Genomic DNA, 15,180 nt, shown 5'->3' on the forward strand with positions numbered 1-15,180 from the left:
GAAACATTTTCTAAAAATTTTCGCGTTCAGATGCACCTACGACCTCTGAACAAGCATGGATCACGCTGGCCAGGAGTGTTCCAGTAGTTTAGCCTTCCTTAATCAAGCCTCTGGGGACGTTGAATGCCATTTATGCCAAGCATAATTTTTTCTATGAATGCAAGCTTTTTTATTGCGCATTCTTATTATAGATCATTCATTTTCACACCCAAACATACAGGTCAACGGATTCTTCGTTCGTACCTAATATCAGTCTCTGTCTAGCAGTATAACATATCTGTTGCAAAATTTTCTAGTGTGCGTTATATGGGCAATCCCTCTCCTGAAATAGCTGATGTGGCATGGGCATGTGTATTCTTTCAAATGGGGCCTGAACAACACCTCGATCTTTGTGAAATAACACAGGCCGCCCGTAGCATACGTTCTTTTGCTGTCGTACGCGGAGCTCGCAAGCGGATCGCGAAGTAACATTTCCCTCAAACGCTCTTTTCAACAGACGGTGCTGCCCTCACTCTCTTCTAGGCACATTATTTCGTCATCGTACGCACTATTTCGTCATTCCCTATCAGCTACTTTTGGCCGACAGCTGATATCGAGCTGCTGTCGGATACATGGGATAGATACCACGGCCGCCGCGGGATGCCGCCACGAGTCCACTGGCCAAGCGCCCTGCGGCTCGCTGAGGACCACCGCATTTATCATATGTTTAGCCCGTCAAAGGCACCAAAGGCGGAAGTCGGGGCGTCTACGTTAACCTCCAAGGAGAAATTTGAAGTGTGCCACCTTGTGGCACACTTCAAATTTCACCAGTTTGCATTTCACCAGTTTGCTTCAGAAAGGAGCAGCGACTAGAGAACGTACCATTGATTTGCATTTGGATCTTATTCCTTTTTGCTATGTTTGGTCAAGACGCTCCTGTCTAGAAGCCGAAGTACTTCCCGCATGAGAGTGTTCAGTTCAGTCCCCGGCTATTCGCCAAAAAAAAAACTTGGCCTCGTGGACCGAACGAGCAACTGAGAGCATGTGCTGCGCTAGGTTAGTATAGCAACTGTTCAAAAAGTGTTCTGCCAGGGTGTGAGGACGGCCACTGCTGTGAAGAGTTTCGTTCATTTATTTTAATTCCTGTCACTAGAACTCAACTCCTTCCTTCAATACCAGTACACTTACAAAATTTCCTCTCTTATTCCTCACTATATTTTTCCTTCGCCGCCTTTTAGCTTATTCTACATAAATATTTACCCCTTTATAATTATGTAGTACAAGAGATGCACACTTTTAAAGGAATATTAGCGTCCTCCGTCATTCTCTTATGACCAGGTATTCATTTTCGTTCAAGCAGCAGGTCGCCATGCCGTGTTATTTATTTCAAGGTGGTCGACCACATCCATGCAGTGCTTCGCCTGGAGCCTATGTCCGACTCAGCATGCTAAGAAAGAAAGCACAAGAATACAGAGAAGCACTTTAGAAAGTGCGCTTGTTACCAACATAGCTTGTAAAGATTGCTGCGAACGAATTGGAACGTATGTCTGCTTCATCAACCACAACAGTACTCGGTCGCACTTTATTAGCGTGTCTGGGACTATTTCAGATCAGCCAACTGCCCCTTGTACTTGTCTATGGTTGGCTTGTAAATTTCCTCAAAGTAAGGCTGCTCGCGCTTGACTCGGTCGTAGTAGCTTGCCAGCTTGGGAAATTTCGAAGGGTTGATAAAGATGTTCTGAAATGTAAAGGAGTCAGACAATGAATAGCTTGTTAGGTCAACTGTATGGGCAGCAAAAGTTCGCAACTGAGAAAGACAGTTCGCAGGCACTGGTAGCAATATACATTTCATGCCAACCACGGCCAGACAAAGGCAAAGTAAATTATGTGTGACGTAAAAGAGCTGCACGCTGGAAAGACCGCCGTGTTGTGTCTGCTGAAGAATATGTAATTTTTAGCTACACACCAAATGACAAAACAGGCTTACTTGCTAAACAAGGTGGCGTTGCAGTTTCGTCGATTACAAGCTGCAAGTAGCTACTGCAATAGCAGGCACCTGATATAAGCGAGATTGCTATTAAACTGGAAAGGCTTAGGATTGTGGATCAACGGCGAATGCCTCTACAACATTCGGTTAGCAGACGAGACTGTGCTGTTCAGCAACAGAGTGGGCGAGTTACAACAAATGATTGAGCACCTTAACAGTGTAAGTGTAAGAGTGAGGTTTAAGAATACTATGCAGAAGACAAAGATAATGATGAATAGCCTGGAAATGGGAAAAGAGTTCAGGATCACCAGCCAACCTCTAGAGTCTTAGAAGCAGTACGTTTACCAATGTCAACAGGTAAAGTGACAGAGGACTCTGCTCATGAGAAGGAAAATTACAGTAGAATAAAAAAGGTTGGAGTTCACATGACAGACATTGTCAGATCCTGACGGGGAGCGCACCACTACCTTTGAAGAAATAGGTGTGCATTGAATGCATTGTACCCATGGTAACATATGGGGCAGAAACTTGGAGGTTGGCAAAGAAGCTTGAGTACAAGTTAAGGACCGCGCCAAGAGCGGTGGAACGGATACTTTTAGGCGTAACGTTAAAAAACAGGAACTGAACTGTGTGGGTGAGAGAACAAAAGGGGATAGCCGATGTTGTAATTGACTATAAAGGAAAACAATGTAGCTGGGCAGGCGACGCATTCCGTAGGTCAGATAACCGGCGGACTATTAGGGTTACGGAACGGGTGCCAAGAGAAGGGAAGCGCAGTTGATGACGGTATATAACTAGGTGGTGGGATGAAATGAGGGAATTCACAGGAGCAATTTTGCCCAGTGAATTTGCCAACGACATGGTTGCCCACGACATGGTTAATTGGAGATCACAGGGAAAGGCCTTCGTCCAGCAGTGGACATAATATAGGCTGATGCAGAAGACAAAGATTACGATAATGGGAATGGCAAGACTCAGGTTTTGCTGCATCTTGACCCTAAGTCTTAGAGAAAACGCAGGGGCCAAACAACAGCCCCAGTGTACAGATTGTGGCCTACGGCACAGACCAATCTCATTCTTTGGGAACACAGTTTAGCATAGGTTTTACTGCAGAAGTGGGTTTTCTCGAGGTTTCTAGCATACTTCCATTTCAAGGAAACTACATCATCACCCGACATGCCTTAATGCAGCAATAGTCTTGCCAGAAGCATGACATTGTAACTGCATAAAGGTCCCGTAATTGTTCTCGCAATGTTAACATGCTGCTAAGTGGATGTCGTAAAATATAGGCCGCCTTTGAATAGTGCCAAGACGTAGTAAATATGCAGATAGGATGTGGATTATGTCATCTGCGTGCTGGAGAGATCACATTACTCGTGTTCTCTTGGATCGTCCTCCATCTGTAAACTCACAATATAAATGTAAACGCAGCATTTGAGCTGTTATCATTCATTTTAAGTATATTAGCACAGCAAAGGCCTAATACACACTGCCAGTAAGTTAACTCTTATTCCTAACCGATACGGACCCACAAAAACATAAGACAATAAGGCAAATGGTTTATGATAGATAAGTTTATAATATAACATTATAAATTGCCTACGTTTTCTAAAATTTGCTCCCAAGCTACATCGACAATTTTAACGATATTCCAAGTACGCTGGCGCACATTTAGGGACTTTTATGTAATTGTAGCGGGTATTTTCAAAGAATGTTGTAATACTGCACATGATGCACAAATACGTTGAACTTGCGTATGAGTGTAATCATCTGTACTACCCTTGCAGATGTGCCGGTCACCAGTTACATTTTCTACAAGCTTACGCAAGGAAACAACAAACGCTACCTAAATATCTTTACTGCAACAAAGACTATACGCCTTCAAGCGTGTCATTGTTTTGCTAAACCGAATTTATTTATTTCATTTGTCCTACCGTTTCAAAGTAAGTAACCAGTTTTGGTTGCTCGTTTTTGGTAACTGATGAGAGGCGCTCGTCGCCGAACGCTAATTCTATCTGCCAAGTACCTTGCAGCATTGCCGAAGCCGTGAGGCGTATACACTTGTAATATGCTTACGCAGTGGCATATAGTTCCGGGCGTTACTGTCTGATTATTGCCGGGGGTAGATAGCTTACTTTTTGCTTTGTAAATGATAATTTACAGCGACACGTGATATGTAAATCTACCTTCACCGTGATAATAATGCAGCGCGGAGTCCGAAACTGCCTTCTGAGAGGATTAGCTCACCTTAATGTGTAACCGTCTGTGACACACGGTCACGCCAGCATTTTACTGCCCGTCTCTGCTTCGAACGTTCGCTACCATCACCATATCAGCACTGACACTCACAGACAAAATGGCGCAATGCGTTGACAATACGAGCCTGTTTGTCATCTGCTACCCACACTGGTAGAAACTGTGATGTAGAAAGTGTAGTTTTCATGCTACGCTAGTGTCATCAGAAAACGGCTTTGTGTAGGCAGGCGGAGCTAAAAATTTTCTACACCAGTTGAAGATAATGACGACTTCCTACACTAGCTACATCGTGTAGCCAGTGCAGGAAACAAACTAGCCCTTCTGTGACGGTTTCCGCCGGTAAGCGCAATGAACACGCTTAACTGGATTACGTATCAACATGACAGCACTGACACAGCACAGACCGCCCGCTCCGATCTGTTTTAAAGCTAGAACTACGTTTCAAAATCCGCCATGGTTTAGTCTCATCTCACGCTGTGGCCAATGCATTAGCTATGTTTGGTCGTGAGTATTGAAATCAGCATTTTTGTGTTGATTCCGCTAGGACTACAGAGGAGGCGCCGAGCCATAAAGTTGTTTGACTTCCATTTCGCAAATGGCGCCGCAGCATTAGCCGTGGTGATGCGTTGGCAATGCAGAACGCTATGAAGGCCTAATTGTTCATTGCACCATTCATTTAGTACCCCGCTGTGGTATGGTGCGTGATGACGGTACCGAGTAAACGTCAAATAGGCGCCGTGCAGACGATGCGGTGCGGGCGAACATTTATTTTGCTCGTTGGCCTTTACTATTGTGAAAGGAGGATGGAATGAACTGCCCAGAAAGCATGTGGAAGAAGCAAGGCGCCGTTGCTGCATTTATGCAAACGCCACTTAGGGTGACAACACCAGAACATTTGTTATGTAAATCCACCGACCGTGGAGTATGTACCGACAGGATGGCAAGCAGACGTTGAGCAGACGACGCCGTGAAAATAAACACATATTCAGGAGAATTCACCCTTGCTATTGGCTAAGGAGTCCTGCAGCTTAAATATCGCTGCAAGAACACACTGATAATATAGCTCCTTAAGACGCATGTGCTGTTGCATGAGAGCTTTGTGGTGACTCGCAGTGAGATGCTGCGCTTTTCGCGTTTTTTTTTTTGCCTTCTTATCCATGCTCTCGAAATTTACTCTTCTACCGCAGTTAATTAATATTTGATTGTAATTATATTCTAACCGATCTTTTACTACTTTCTTTGTTTCTATGACATTCAGCCACGGCAGCTTATACTGCGGCTGCAACAGACGCCGTGGAAACCTAGGCTGGTTCAGAAGAGCAGATGTTGGTTGATTTTTCCGTGGAGGCATAATGAATGCAAGAGCTTTACCACTCTATATTCACACGAACAATGATGATTCAAAAACAAGGTTCAGTTCAATAGGTTGTTCTGCAATAGAAAAAGGGAAATTTGAATTTGATGCAAAGTGCAATTTCTCACTCGCAATACGTTTGGTACGCAGACCTGCATTCCTTTAGCAGTTTGATCCTCTAGACTGTTCAGAACTACACGCACTGAACCGATTTGACAACAGTTGTCTGCCGTAAGGAATTAACATGGCTCGTATTAGTACGAAAGCAGCACTGTTATTTAGTCCTGTAAATACTTAATGCGCAAATTTCTATACTATGCATGCGCCCGTTCCTTAAAACCTACTTCCTTTAAATCAAATTGAGACGTAGAAAAAGTGAAAACTACACCATAAGCTTCATCATATCTGCCCCGTATCTACATCATACACTACATAATATATATATATATATATATATATATATATATATATATATATATATATATATATATATATATATATATATATATATATATATATATATATATATATATACATATATATATATATATATATGTGTGTGTGTGTGTGTGTGTAGGACTAATACCTAGAAATGTAGATGTGTACCTCAGTTTGCCTTTTTCCATGCCTATAACGATAGACGATTGTGATACCTATACTTATTGCTCAGTTCTGAAGTCGGACAGTTGATGCCTCCGTTCCTTATTGTTCTTTCATATGTTGATCATTGTAAAAAAAAGCTACTGATTACGTAAACCTCAAATGCGCCACTGACATTTCCAACAACTGATTATCTCTAGTGGAAGAAATGCCTTTGAAATTTCAATACGTCGGTTGCCAACGTAAATCATTTCTGCATTAGGCAGCTCTATAACAACAGGGGCCGTAGAGATTACTTGCAATTGAGGTGGTCATAACACAGTGAAGCATTACCTCGAGTACCGCAGGGATGCGTCCGGCCAACGCCATATCGGCGACGGTGAAAGTGTCGCCAGCCGCGAACTTGTCGTCACCGATAAGGTGTTCCAGCCCTCTGGCGACATTCTCTTCCAATGCTGCAATCTCTTCCGTCGTCGGCTTGGTCTTCCGAGTTAATATAGGAAGCTGCACCAAAAAAAGAAGTCGCAGTTTCGCTCGCTAGGTGAGGCATCGATTACGAGATCAAATTATAGCACAGCTATAAAAAGCAAGGATAGTACTTTTATCGGCTATGTAAACTCGGAAGCGCTTACTTACTAAGAGAATGAACGAGCGTACGGTGTCAGCGCACAAGCAAACATGAACAGACCACATTCGAGGAGTGCACACACTCGCTGTCAAAACGCTGGTGTGAGAAACGGGATAGGAGCAGCAAGCGAAGTGACCCTCGTGTGGTCTACCGCTTCAACAGAAGACCGTCGAGCTTACAGCACGCACAAAGTTATGAGACGTCTGCAGATAATTTTCAAGATACGGCGCGCGTGGCCGCCCCTCCTCCTCCCTCGCACGCTGCCTTCCCGCTTACCTCCATATTGGAGGGCGAGCTCCACTATTGGAAAAGCTGGCGCCGCCGTCGGCGTGACGTGCATTGAGGAATCAGGTGGACACAGCGGCCGTGTCGGTTGTTTCGGAAGCGCCGAAGCCAGCTGAAAACGAAAGTTTAATGTCCCACCTACGCTGCGGTACTGATTAAGTGGTGAGACACTTCCGCTTTGGGGGTGTCGCCTTGACAACACTTGAAAGCACTATAATAGGTGTGACTGCCTTTGGAAGCGTGCAGCATCGTAGGCTACTGTTCGGTGCTGCATTTCCGGACGTACGCAACAGAGTCTGGTGTCAGCCTTATCCACATGTAGCCGCAAGGCAGGAAAAAGCCGCGTGAAGCTTGGCTCGCGAAACTTAGAACCGGCAAACAGCCATCGTTTACAACTCGGTTATGCAGCAAGAACGCAAGGAAAATTTTTGCTACGGCGCCGGGGCTGCCATGGTCGGTGAGTAGGAGAAAAGGCGCAGTGAGATGCTCGCACGCGCCCGTTGCCCGGCTAATGTCATGACGGTTTAATCTATGAACTTGTTGATGCTAGATACTGGCAAGTTCGCTATAATTGAAAGGGAGCAGTAAGAAGCGCATTAAAAGATGCATGGCATATGGTCATGTTTGTGTTATGAATCAAAGCACTGGATTACGGTACAGAAGCAGCGTGAAATCGCACGCTGCAGAATACCAGTAAACATTCAGTGCGACACAACTTGAGAAACGTCCTAGAATTTTGAACATAAAATGAAGGTTGAATGATCGCGACGGCACATCACAGTCACCGTAGGCGTCGAAGTCTCTATCACGAAATTATTTTTAAAGACCTCTGCCAACATCCGTGCAACAATGGTTGATTGTGTATTGTCAAATGCTCATGCTCTGCGGCCTAAAGCTCACGGCACGGCGCGACAACGCGCTCGCAGCGAAAGCGAAGCAATGTGCGCGCATATGCATGAAGATGCCCAGTCTGTCGCTGCGAACCCGTGCGATCGCTGCATTGAGGCTTCATTGTGTTATGCTCCACTTGGTTTTACAGACAGCCCACTATAAGAACATACATCACATAGTTTGCTCGCAGTGTTTGCCTAGCTTTCACGCAAGAAGCCGGTTCGGAAGACTCCATCGTGGCGATCGCGCGCAGTGGTAGTCACTGTACGTATTCGATAAACAGATAGTGTCTGTAAACCCCTCCCCCCCCCCATTCTGTGCTTTCAGTTTTCCCAATAATTTGAGAGTACTTGCGGAAATGTCCAGGAGGCCTGCCACGTGACGGTTTTACTGAGCGCCGTAAGCCAAACCTATCAGGAGCATGCCGCATGATCCTTCATACTACGCAAGAGAGGCGCTACCGACAGATGGCGACTCCGTAAGCCCTCGCCCCGAATATGACGCGCGATATTGAGCTGCATTCATCAGTCACCCTTGCGCGCGGTCGCGAAATGTGCAGTTGCAACCGTTGCACATGGCCGCCCCCCTCTCCCTACATCCCACCCCCATGACCTTTCGCGCGAAGGAAAACGGCACGTTTGCCCTATGCTTCCTTCGTTCGCGCAAGCCAGATGGAGCCGCAATCGGCGGCTTCCCGCGCAGGTTTTCACTCGCATACCGCATGCGACGCGCGGCGGCAGTGTTTTCACCCTTGGACTTCATACAGAACATCACGGCGACGGCGACAGCAAAATTTCGCTTGGAGCGTCCACATTGAAACTTGCACTCGTTTGTGTTGACCGGCTGGCCGCGTTTCATCGACCTACAGAAGCTATCGCCCAGGGCCGGCAGCGCATGCACGTATCGGGGATTTCTCGAATGTTATCTAAGGTTCTATACGCTCTCTGTTCTCAATGAACCTTGCGCAATCTGATTGCATGTGTGCGCCACGCGAATTGCATAGTACTTCCATGAAGACACGCGGGTACGAGCGATTGCTGTGGAACTTTCAATGACTCACGTATGAAAGCCGACGTGCTTGACCAGCTGAGCAGATTTTCGACGACCGCCCACTGTGTTCAGCGCTGTCGTTGTTTGAGTGTAGCATGTTTTGATGGCACATGTTCGTCCAATAAAACGATCGCTTCGTCGCTCACAGTTTTCCTGCTTTCTTCACCATCACTATTATGCGATAATATAATTGCTATCGCAATAACAATGAAGACTTCTTTCGCTTTATTTACATGAAATTGTGATATAGACGAGGGAACGCAGCGCCGGCTGCCGTAAGCGCCACGAAAGAGAAACGTTGCATACTCGCGCTCGTATAATCTGCTGCGCATTATTCCTTAAGTAAGACGACTTTGTTTGCATCATTTGTGGCTAACTTCCTTCGGAGTAGAATAATTTTGAAATTTAGGATGTGTTTCTGACTCAATCGCTGCCCATTTAAAGAAGACACATCTTGAGGAGCGCAATATACGCACGAAGATAAGCAGTTAACCAAATATTCTTTTTGCCGTAAATAAAGGAGAAAGAAGTACCCATAACTCAATGAATCTTTATTTACGCTACAGTCCCCAGAAGGCTATAGAAGAAAAAGCGGTAACTTATCGAGCTCCTGAACCTTACACTGTTCAGCAAATGTGCCAATTAAGACAAGAAGGATATGAAAATTGACCATGAAGATTATACACAGGATTGCAACAGGTACTCTTAAGTTAGCAGAAAGACAAAATACCTTAAGCAGAAAGCACAAGACAATAAAATAAAATTGTTAAAATATACAAATATAAAAGTTATACAATCAGGAAAATTACAAGCGTGAGTGTGTATTCAATGTCCAAACACACTTTTTGCACAATTACTGTGTGCGACATTATCGGAAATGGGTGCATTCGTTGGGAAAGTGCGCTCAGTGCACCACTTTAATAATTTCAGGCTGTTAATGGGCGTTATGTGTGAAACATACACCACACAGAATTTAAGGGTGCTCACGCGCTTCCATATTTCAAGCAAGTAAAAAGCCATAGTTGTCTATTTCCCAGCGGTTTGCACAAAGTCATTGCTGGAGTACGCAATGTGGCCGCAGTAGGATACGGATGTCAACTCCAACTCCAACCTACTACTTCATGTACTATCGCGCTCAATATGACTTGCAACTCAAGAGTCCATTTTTCGTGTTTGTTTTATTTGTAGTCGCTCCAATGGTTGCATATAGGGCCCGTAAGGCAGTATGGCAGCACCTAAACAAAAAATTGCTGAACTCCGTTCCGATTACTAGTAGCACACTGTTTACACGAAAAATGGCACTGGCCATTATTTGTTGATTGCGAAAGCGTCAAATGCTTCAGAGAGTGGAAAATTGGATGCGATTTCCCTCAACGGGAAAGCTGTCAGAAGTGCCGAGCGGTAATTTGCCAGAGTTCCCCTTGTGTGAAGCTGGGGACTTCTTCTCTTCGTTGACGCTTGGCTTCTGCTTCACGTTGTCGCACAGACGAGTCGGCCCTCCGGCGTCGCTGTCTTTCATGAGCAAGCGTCCGCCATGGCCACGCGCCCATGGCGGGAAAGACCGGCTTTTTACTCGCAGGCTCTATTCAGAGAGGCTGTAGCGCCCTCTATTGACTAGCTTCGGTATTATCCTGGCTGCTGTGGGGCCTCTCTTGATTAGTTTTTGTATTAGCCTGGGTGCGTGACTCCCGACGACATTGCACGGATGCCATCCCGGCCCCTAAAGTGCTCCGCACATAAGAGCGGGCGTTTGTCGTCTGTAGCAGCGAAATGGCATCATAATTTTCTCTGCCAGTGGCTACGAAGCCACGTCATGAGCAGGCCTCGATGTAGTTCCCGTTGGCTGCGACGCTGTGTCAAAAGCTCGCCTAGATGGAGCACAGCTGGAGAAAGCAGATGCCTACTGCTGCGATAGCACGCCGGGTGTTGCGTGAGGAGAGTGAGCATTGCCGCGACGCCACGTCACCCTCCCTCTCGCTCTCAGAAGCCGGCGCGTGGCCCGCGTCTCTCTCTCACACCACTAGCTGCTGCGCACCTGCCCGCCTTGGTGGCTGCTGCTGCTTCCTCGGTCTGTCGTCGCGCAAGACGTGGGTGGCATGCTGCGTTGGCACAGCAGGCTGCTGCTGTTCGCTGGTACGGGCGGCACGTAACATTATCCTACCTTACTCGCAGCGCATAACCTGAAGGACAGCTGAGCGGTGTTCAACTGTACAATAATTATTTGGTTTTCATTACTTATGAGAACTGTTAGGCGTCCTTAGATTTTCCTGATAGAACTGAGAGGTGTATGCCGTGTTGTAACTCATATTGAACGCAATAGTACATGATGCCCACGGTGGTGAAGCGGAAAGACAGCTTTTTTTCTACTCTGCCGTTCTCATTTTACCAGTTGCTTCGTTCAATTTATTTCAGCTCACAGCTCTATTATAAATAAGTTGCCATTCTGCATTGGCTTCGTTTACGCTTGAGGTGTATAAGGAAGCTTACAGACTAGAATGCCTGCCTGCCACGCTCTTTAATTGGCACACCGTACTTGTTCAAAAGGCAGGGGCGCAACAAAATTGCACAAAGTCGAGATCTATCGTCCCGTAACACTGTGCAAAGTGGGCTATAGCATGTTCATGAAGATATTAGCTAACAACCTTAAAACCGTATTTCATTCAATCGTGGGCTACCATCAAACATGTAACACTGCAGGAAATTCAATCCAGAAAATACCCACCTTAACTGGTCTAGGCTCATATGTGAAGCAGGAAGCATATGTCAGGTCCCAATAGTGTAGATTGATTTGGCAAATGAATTTGACAATTTAGATCGCAACTTCTTGTTACATGTATTAAAGCACGCAATCAATGGATCTCGCTACCTAAAGGTATGAGCACCTGTTACGCTAATGTCTCAGCTAGTAATGACTGTGTCTCCAAACACATATTTCTCAAAGCGTCGGTAAGCTAAACTCAGCCATTGTCCAAGCTTTTGTTGCCTTTGCAATTGGAGCCGCTATGTGCGCGAGATCGGTAAGACTATGCGTTTCCCAGGTTCACACTGCAATCTGATGAGTGTACGGGCCTATACGGCCGACATCGCCTTTTTCTGTGCTGATATGAAAAGTGGAATGACTGTGCAGTTAGCGGTGCAGCTGTTAACTTCGAAAAAGCTCAGGATTTTGGTTTGAACTATGATGTGTGGTTGTTGTATTCATATAGGAGGTTATGATAGAGGTTCAAATTCCAATGGAGGACAAGCCGCCATTGGAATTTGAACCTGGCAACATTTAACGTTACAACTTTACGTAGTGAGGTGAGCCTAGCAGTGTTAATGGAGGAATTAGAGGGTAGTAAATGAGATATAATAGGGCTCAGTGAGGTTAGGAAGACAAAAAAGCATATGCAGTGCTAAAAAGAGGACACGTCCTGTGCTACGGGGCTTAGCGGAGAGACGAGAACTAGGATTCCGATTCCTGATTAATAAAGATATGGCCGGTAACATACAGGAACACTATAGCATTAACGAGAGGGTGGCACGTCTTGTTGTGAAACTTAATAAGAGGTACAAATTGAAGGTCGTACAGGTCTACGCCCTTCATCCAGTCATGATGAGCAGGAAGTCGAAAGCTTTTATGAAGACGTGGAATCGGCGATGGGTAAATTCAAAACAAAATACACTATACTGATGGGTGACTTTAATGCCAGGGTAGGCAAGAAGCAGGCTGGAGACAAGTCAGTGTGGGATTATGGCATAGGCTCTAGGAATCGCAGAGGAGAGTTATTAGTACAGTTTGCAGAACGGAATAATATGCGGATAATGAATACCTTTTTCCGCTAGCGGGTTAGCCGAAAGTGGACGTGGATGAGCCCGTATGGTGAGACTAGAAATGAAATAGACTTCATACTCTGCGCTAACCCTGGCATCACACAAGATGTGGACGTGTTCGGCAAGGTGCGCTGCAGTGACCATAGTATAATAAGAACTCGAATTAGCCTAGACTTGAGGAGGGAACGGAAGAAACTGGTAGATCAGAGGCCAATCAATGAGTTAGCCGTCAGAGGGAAGCTAGAGGAATTCTGGATCAAGCTACAGAACAGGTATTCGGCTTTAACTCAGAAAGAGGACCTTAGTGTTGAAGCAATGAACGACAATCTTATAGGCATCATTAAGGAGTGTGCAATAGAAGTCTGTGGTAACTGCGTTAGACAGGATACCAGTCAGCTATCGCAGGAGGCGAAAGATCTGATCAAGAAATGCCAATGTATGAAAGCCGGTAAACCTACAGCTACAATAGAACTTGGAGAACTTTCTAAGTTAATAAACAAGCGTAAGACAGGTGGCATAAGTAACTATAATATGAATAGAATTGAACATGCTCTCAGGAACGGAGCAAGCCTAAAAGCAGTGAAGAAGAAACTAGGAATAGGCCAGAATCCGATGTATGCGTTAAGAGACAAAGCCGGCAATATGGTTACTAATATGGATGAGAAAGTTCAAGTGGCTGAGGAGTTCTATAGAGATTTATACAGTGCCAGTAGCACCCACGACGATAATGTGAGAGAGAATAGTCTAGCGGAATTTGAAATCCCACAAGTAACACCGGAAGAAGTAAAGAACGCCTTGGGAGCTATGCAAAGGGAGAAGGCAGCTGGGGAAGATCAGGTAACAGCAGATTTGTTGAAGGATGGTGGGAACATTGTTCTAGAAAGACTGGCCACGCTATATACATAATGCCTCATAACCTCGAGCGCGCCGGAATCTTGGAAGAACACTAACATAATCCTAATCCATAAGAAAGGGGACGCCAAAAACTTGAAAAATTATAGACCGATCAGCCTACTGTCTTTTGCCTACAAAGTATTTACTAAGGTAATCGTAAATAGAATCACGAACACGTTAGACTTCTGCCAACCAAAGGACCAGGCATGATTCCGTAAAGGCTACTCAACAATATACCATATTCACACTATCACTCAGGTGATAGAAAAATGTGCGGAATATAACCAACCCTTATATATAGCTTTCATTGATTACGAGAAAGCGTTTAATTCTGTCGAAACCTCAGCAGTCATGGAGGCATTACGGAATGAGGGTGTAGACGAGCCGTATGTAAAAATACTGAAATATATCTATAGGGGCTCCACAGCCATCATATTCCTCCGTAAGCAAAGCAACTAAATCCCAATAAAGAAAGGCGTCAGGCAGGGAGATACGATCTCTCCCATGCTATTCACAGCGTGTTTATAGGAGGTATTGAGAGACCTCGATTGGGAAGAATTGGGGATAAAAGTTGATGGAGAATACCTTAGCAACTTGAAATTCGCCAATGATATTACCTTGCTTAGTTAACACAGGAGACCAACTGCAATGCATGCTCACTGACCTGGAGAGGGAAAGCAGAAGGGTGGGTCTGAAAATTAATCTGCAGGAAACTAAAGTAATGTTTAACAGTCTCGGAAGAGAACAGCAGTTTACGACAGGTAGCGAGGCACTGGAAGTGGTAAGGGAATACAATCTACTCAGGGCAGGTAGTGGCCACAAATCCGGGTCATGAGACTGAAATAACCAGAAGAATAAGAAAGGGCTGGGGCGCGTTTGGCAAGCATTCTCAGATCATGAACAGCAGGTTGCCACTATCGCTCAAGAGAAAAGTGTATAATAGCTGTGTCCTACCAGTACTCAGGTATGGGGCAGAAACCTGAAGGCGTTCTGCCTCCAGGTTTCTGATGATAACATTAAGAAGTTTGCAGGGACAACGTGGCCACAATTAGTACATGACCGGGGTAGTTGAAGAAGTATGGGAGAGGCCTTTTGCCCTGCAGTGGGCGTAACCAGGCTGATGATGATGATGATGTGAGATGCACAATCACTTTCCAGGTAATCATTGGAAGCAGACCTTCAAGTACAAAGGTATACCCCTCTCTCATACGCTAACAGCAGACCTCACGAACTGCTCGTCGGAATTTTTGGATGTATGTACATCGTCAGACTAACACATAACAGTGGTAGCAGTTGTGCCACATTGAGCTGAGCTGAAGCTTGCAAATAGTTCCAGGCATCCGTGTTTATGTCTTGCAAGTGCCAAACTCCTCACTGCTTATTTTGCAAGCTTTCCATCTCGTGTTTGCTACTTTGGTCCGTAGCTGACGTGTTGAAGCCGCG

General features: G+C 45.3%; 1 protein-coding gene across 1 annotated transcript in view; it reads right to left on the reverse strand.

Annotated features, from left to right (window-relative positions):
• Positions 1–1,482: 1,482 nt before the first annotated feature.
• The window catches only part of LOC142576284 (glutathione S-transferase 1-like), a 32,299-nt gene continuing 18,601 nt past the window's right edge, over positions 1,483–15,180 (reverse strand). Inside the window, exons 4-5 of the mRNA XM_075686338.1 lie at positions 6,510–6,680; positions 1,483–1,717 (exon numbers count right to left, since the gene is read on the reverse strand). Of these exons, the coding sequence (XP_075542453.1) occupies positions 1,580–1,717; positions 6,510–6,680 (309 nt within the window). The 3' untranslated portion in view covers positions 1,483–1,579. The remainder of the gene's footprint in view (positions 1,718–6,509; positions 6,681–15,180) is intronic.

The sequence above is a fragment of the Dermacentor variabilis genome, chromosome 3 (assembly GCF_050947875.1).
Source record: "Dermacentor variabilis isolate Ectoservices chromosome 3, ASM5094787v1, whole genome shotgun sequence".
Classification (NCBI taxonomy): Eukaryota; Metazoa; Arthropoda; class Arachnida; order Ixodida; family Ixodidae; genus Dermacentor; species Dermacentor variabilis.